Below are 6,765 nucleotides of genomic sequence, written 5' to 3'. Positions count from 1 at the left end.
ATTGAAATCAAAGGGACTCAATACTTTAACAAAATTATATTATTATATTATTTGTAAATTATTTGTGTCCGTGTCGCGAGGTCGCTGGGTCAGCTGATCAAAACCCAACTGTGACTAGCTTCCATCTATAGAAACCTAAAAAACAAAACCTATATAAAAACGTTTACATATTTTGTTTTGTTTTAAGTTAAGATCAATTTAAATCAAAGGGACTAAATATATATTTTTAAATTCTATTATTCTATTATTTGTAATTTATATGTGTCCGTGTCGCTGATCAAAACCCAACTGTGACTAGCTTCCCGGTCCATAGAAACCTAAAATATATATATATATATATAAAAACTTTAAAATCTTTTTTTTGTTTTGAATTAAGATTAATGGAAAACAAAAGGACTCAATGATGTTCTAAAAATGATCTCATTAAATGATTTGTAGTTTACTTGTGTCCGTGTGGCGACGCCGGTTACGCTGATCAAGACCCAACTGTGACGAGTTTCCGGTCTAAAAAAACCGAGAAAAAAATCTATAAAAAACCGATAAAATCTTTTGATTTTATTTTTTTAATTAAGATAAATGGAAAACAAAAGGAGTTTATCATATTTTTTAAATGGTCTCATTAAATGATTATTATTTATTGTTGCTCGTGTCGCGTGCCGGGTCAGCTGATCACAACACGGAAGTGGAAGCTCCGCGAGGAGCCAGCGCGCCTTCCTCCCAGACCCCTGAAGCGCGTCGCCTCTCCTCTGCGTGAGTGTTTCATGGGGTCACGTGGTCACTATTTACGTTACACGTGTACTTTCAATGTACTTTAGCTTCTATATGGTGGAAGAAGTACTCTCCTCTATTCAGTACCACTGCGGAGAAATACTCTGTTAGATGTACAAGTATTGCATTTACAATGTTGCATCAGCATCACCATATAGTTAAAATACCCAAAGTAAAAGGACTCATTATGCATAATGGTACATTTCAGTGTAATATATATTATCCGACTGATTGATAACTGAATGTTCTTCACTTTATTGCCCCAGATGGAGCTTGTTGGATAATAATATACATTGATATGACTTTATATCCAGCTGGTAGCTTAACCTGTCACAAGAATACGTCTCAATGTATTCCTTGATTTATGTTTTTGCGTTAATAATCTGAATATTATTAAAAACTTTACGTTTTACAGACGTAGTTTTTTTTTATAGTTCTTAATTTATAAATGATGTGTTGTCTAAATGTTCTTTGTTGTTGTTGATAACTGTTTGAACTTTATTACCGTATCACTTTATCACTTTTTATTACTATTATTACTTTATGTCGGACAAAAGAGATAAACATACTTTTTACTGACTCATTAGTTTAATAACCGACAGAGATAAAACACTGAGTGTTCATAATGAAAACATGCATGAATGTTGCTTGTTATTTGAATTCAAATGAAACATTAAAACAGATCTCTGTTGACTCAGAGCTGCATCAATCAAGCGTTGTGGTTGATGACATCACTTCCTGTCCTCGTCTGCTGGCCCCAGGCGGACCCCCATGGAGAAGGTGTTCCGCTGCCCGGCCCGCCACGGCTACGCCGTGGAGGCGTCTCCCTTCCTCCCCCACCGGCTGGCCTGCGCCGCCAACCAGCACTACGGCATCGCCGGTGAGTCACATGACGCCGGTGAGTCACATGACGCCGGAGAGTCACATGACGCCTCGGTGTGTGTGTAACCCTCGGTGTGTGTATCCCTCGGTGTGTGTATCCCTCGGTGTGTGTATCCCTCGGTGTGTGTGTATCCCTCGGTGTGTGTGTATCCCTCGGTGTGTGTAACCCTGTGTGTATCCCTCGGTGTGTGTATCCCTCGGTGTGTGTATCCCTCGGTGTGTGTATCCCTCGGTGTGTGTATCCCTCGGTGTGTGTATCCCTCGGTGTGTGTATCCCTCGGTGTGTGTATCCCTCGGTGTGTGTGTATCCCTCGGTGTGTGTGTATCCCTCGGTGTGTGTGTAACCCTCGGTGTGTGTATCCCTCGGTGTGTGTATCCCTCGGTGTGTGTGTAACCCTCGGTGTGTGTAACCCTCGGTGTGTGTAACCCTCGGTATGTGTGTATCCCTCGGTGTGTGTATCCCTCGGTGTGTGTATCCCTCGGTGTGTGTGTAACCCTCGGTGTGTGTATCCCTCGGTGTGTGTATCCCTCGGTGTGTGTAACCCTCGGTGTGTGTAACCCTCGGTGTGTGTATCCCTCGGTGTGTGTATCCCTCGGTGTGTGTATCCCTCGGTGTGTGTGTAACCCTCGGTGTGTGTAACCCTCGGTGTGTGTATCCCTCGGTGTGTGTAACCCTCGGTGTGTGTATCCCTCGGTGTGTGCAGGCGGCGGCTCCCTGCTCGTCCTCGACGAGACTGAGAACGGAGTCGCTGTGGTGCAAAGGTGAGGACGTACTCTTTGTTTCATTTCTTTATATATGGATATATATTTATATTAAAATATATTTTTATATATATAACAAAAAATAATATATATTTATATATATATAATATATTTGTATATATATATATATATATAATACAAAGATATATATATACAATATTGATATTTAATAATAACAATATTTCTCATATATATATATATATTTATTTAACAATATATATTTGTCTTACATATAGCTATATATATCTATGTATATATATATTATAAAGTGTGTGTGTGTGTCAGCTGGGAGTGGGGTGACGGTCTGTTCGACGTGGCGTGGAGCGAAGCCAACGAGCACGTTGTGGTCGCCGGCGGCGGAGACGGCAGCCTGCAGCTGTGGGACACGACCAATCACGGCGCTCCGCTGAGAGTCGCCAAGGAGCACACGCAGGAGGTGAGACGCCTGGGGGCGGAGCCTGAGGATGCTGTGTGTGTGTGACCGTGTGTGTGTGTGTGTGTGTGCACAGGTGTACTCTGTAGACTGGAGTCAGACCAGAGGAGAGAACCTCATCGTCTCCGGTTCCTGGGACCAAACGGCCAAAGTGGTGAGTTCAGGGTCTGTTCGTTACGGTTCTCTTCTTTGACGGTGTTTTTAATGTGTGTGTGTGTGTGTTCGCTCCTCCAGTGGGACCCGGCTCTCAGCCAATCGCTGACCACGCTCAGGGGTCACGAAGGGGTCATCTACAGCACCATCTGGTCGCCTCACATCCCAGGATGCTTTGCTTCGGCTTCAGGTGAGATTCACGTCTCCTTTAGCTCGTGTGGCGTTCAGGAGCCTGAACAGCACCAACTGGCTCCTGAACGCCACACGATGATCACCACCTTGTGATGTGACTCTTAATGCTGAAGGAAATCAGATGACACGATACAACGTAAACGTGGATATACAGAGGAACATTCTGAAGTGGAACTATAGAGTCATAAATGAAAGAGGATTGAACTGAAAGAGAAAAAGGAAAACACAAAACGCTGCCAACAGGAAACTAAAGATGTAAATATAGAGGTGAGTCATAAATAAGTTGTGGCAGCACCTGTGTCATCTGGCCACAAGGTGGCGCTGCAGGATGTTAGAACTCCTCATTGAGCTTCAGGACCTGAAGGTCCTCCAAAAATCAATGTTTACGCTCTTTAAGTAAAGCTGAGTCTTTTATTATTTATACATACATATATGTATATATATATGTGTATATATGTATATATTTATACATATATGTATATATATATAGTATATATTATATACGTATATGTATATATATACACATATATATATATGTATATATATACATATATGTGTATGTAATATATATATACATATATGTATATATATACATATATGTATATATTTATACATATATGTATATATAGTATATATTATATATATATATATGTATATATATATACACATATATATATACATATATGTGTATGTAATATATATATACATATATATATCTACAAATACACATATATGTATATATATACATATATGTATATTATAAATATGTGTGTATATATACACATATATATGTATATATATACATATATTTTTTTACGCTGTCGCCATCTTGTTTTTTGCAAAAGCTATTTTTAGGAGATTTTTCATGAACTTTCATGAAGCGAAAACCAACTGAGTCAAGATGAAAACACATCACTCACCCTTCAGACTTTAAGGCTTTTATTGTGAAACTTCTACGTCTTTGCGGTTGACCCGACGTCTTCAAGCGGCTCTAAGCCGCGGCGTGAAGTGGAGAAGCTTCCTCTCTCTCCAGGAAGTGATCTGTAGGGCGTGAAGTGGAGAAGCTTCCTCTCTCTCCAGGAAGTGATCTGTAGGGCGTGAAGTGGAGAAGCTTCCTCTCTCTCCAGGAAGTGATCTGTAGGGCGTGAAGTGGAGAAGCTTCCTCTCTCTCCAGGAAGTGATCTGTAGGGCGTGAAGTGAGAAGCCTCTCTCCAGGAAGTGATCTGTAGGGCGTGAAGTGGAGACGCCTCTCTCCAGGAAGTGATCTGTAGGGCGTGAAGTGAGAAGCTTCCTCTCTCCAGGAAGTGATCTGTAGGGCGTGAAGTGGAGAAGCTTCTCTCTCAGGAAGTGATCTGTAGGCGTGAAGTGAGAAGCTTCTCTCTCCAGGAAGTGATCTGTAGGGCGTGAAGTGGAGACGCCTCTCTCCAGGAAGTGATCTGTAGGCGTGAAGTGGAGAAGCCTCTCTCCAGGAAGTGATCTGTAGGGCGTGAAGTGGAGAAGCTTCCTCTCTCTCCAGGAAGTGATCTGTAGGGCGTGAAGTGGAGAAGCTTCCTCTCTCTCCAGGAAGTGATCTGTAGGGCGTGAAGTGGAGACGCTTCCTCTCTCTCCAGGAAGTGATCTGTAGGGCGTGAAGTGGAGAAGCTTCCTCTCTCTCCAGGAAGTGATCTGTAGGGCGTGAAGTCGATCAGCCCCGAGGGAGCGCTGCGTTTATCTCCTGTAACTTCATCAGGGGGGCGGAGCCTGTGCTTGAGCTCGTGGTCGGGGTGATCGGCGCTCGCTCTCAGCGCGGCGCTCTACTCGCTAATGAGTTTGTGTTAATTGGTTTCTGAGAGCAGAGATTCAATCAGCGCTCAGCCCGGTGGCTCCGGGGGCTCAGAGACCTTTGAGGGCGAGAACTGTTTCAGCCACACGGAGATCCTCGTGTGTATATAAGAGATATACTATATTATATATACTATATTATATATATTATATATACTAATACTATATTATATATAGCATATATTATATTATATATACTATATTATATATATAATATTATATATATTATATTATATATACTATATTATATATATTATATTTTATAATAATATACATATACTATTATATATATAATACTATATTTGTAATATTATATATATATAATATTATATATGTTATATTATATATATAATATTATATATATTATATTCTATATATAATATTATATATATAATATAATATATATTATATACTCCGTCGTTCCTCGTCCCTGTCTCTGCCCAGCTGTGAGTAAACTCAACATTACATTCACTGTGGAGAATCACCCACAGTGAATGTTCCGGTTAAATCTTCCACTGAATTAACATCCTGTCAAAGTAAAATATAATAAATGTGTAAAAATGCCTTTTTGTCTGCAGCCATCTTGTTTTTTAAAAACCAAAATACATTTTAAGGTGATCAGAATGTTTCCATGAACTTCATGAAGTAAAACCCAGCTGTGAACGGGTTAACGCGCACAGAAGGCTTTTATTGTGAAACTGTCTTTTTGGTTAAAAGAGAAATGAGAAGTTAACCACGTCTACCGAGAGTCTTTAAACATTAAATCTGAAACCGTGATGAGCTTCAACACATGAAGCAGAGACTTCTATACAACCAGAGGAGTCGCCCCCAGGTGGTCAGGAGAGAGAATGCAGCTTTAACACATGAAGCATAGACTTCTATACAACCAGAGGAGTCTCCCCCTGGTGGTCAGTAGAGAGAATGCAGCTTCAACACATGAAGCATAGACTTATATACAACCAGAGGAGTCGCCCCCAGGTGGTCAGGAGAGAGAATGCAGCTTTAACACATGAAGCATAGACTTCTATACAACCAGAGGAGTCTCCCCCTGGTGGTCAGGAGAGAGAATGCAGCTTCAACACATGAAGCATAGACTTATATACAACCAGAGGAGCCGCCCCCTGGTGGTCAGGAGAGAGAATGCAGCTTCAACACATGAAGCATAGACTTCTATACAACCAGAGGAGCCCCCTGGTGGTCAGGAGTAACTGGGGTGTGGATCCAAACCTCAGGACACAAACTGATTTATTTTTGGCCAAATTGAGAGCAGAGCTGCTGCTGTTGTTGTTGTTGTTGTTGCGGAGATGCAACAGAAGAACAAATGACTTGTTTCTGCTTCACTTCAGTTGAATCCAGTTCAGTCGTTTATCTCTTCTTTTCTCTTCTCTTCTCCTCTTTTCCTCTCTTCTCTTCTTTCTCTTCTTCGCTTCTCTTCTCTTCTTTCTCTTCTTCTCTTTGATTCTTTCCTCCTGAAGTCAAACAACGTTTCATTAGTTTAATCGCTCTCAGAATAAACTCTCTTCTACTTTATCACAGGAGCCTCCACCTCCTGTCCCCTTACACACACACACACACACACACACACACACACACACACAGAGTTAATTACATGTGTGTTTGTTCAATGATAGGTAGTGTCTGGTTAAATAATTGATAGCAGGCTTCCAGACAAAAGGTTCACCGCCACACACACACACACACAGTCACACACACACACACAGTCACACACACACACACAGTCACACACACACAGT

General features: G+C 41.2%; 1 protein-coding gene across 3 annotated transcripts in view; it reads left to right on the top strand.

Moving 5' to 3' along the window:
- The first annotated feature begins 681 nt into the window (after positions 1-681).
- pex7 (peroxisomal biogenesis factor 7) overlaps positions 682-6,765 on the top strand; it is a 30,209-nt gene continuing 24,125 nt past the window's right edge. For 2 of the 3 annotated variants that reach the window (XM_056428455.1, XM_056428452.1), the window contains exons 1-6: positions 682-750; positions 1,467-1,648; positions 2,355-2,412; positions 2,698-2,848; positions 2,922-2,999; positions 3,080-3,188. In XM_056428455.1, coding sequence (XP_056284430.1) covers positions 1,540-1,648; positions 2,355-2,412; positions 2,698-2,848; positions 2,922-2,999; positions 3,080-3,188 — 505 coding nt within the window. In that variant the 5' untranslated portion in view covers positions 682-750; positions 1,467-1,539. The remainder of the gene's footprint in view (positions 751-1,466; positions 1,649-2,354; positions 2,413-2,697; positions 2,849-2,921; positions 3,000-3,079; positions 3,189-6,765) is intronic. The other variant, XM_056428453.1, reaches the window with a different exon arrangement.

The sequence above is a fragment of the Pseudoliparis swirei genome, chromosome 12 (assembly GCF_029220125.1).
Source record: "Pseudoliparis swirei isolate HS2019 ecotype Mariana Trench chromosome 12, NWPU_hadal_v1, whole genome shotgun sequence".
NCBI lineage: Eukaryota > Metazoa > Chordata > Actinopteri > Perciformes > Liparidae > Pseudoliparis > Pseudoliparis swirei.
This window is presented reverse-complemented; position numbering and strand designations above follow the sequence as displayed.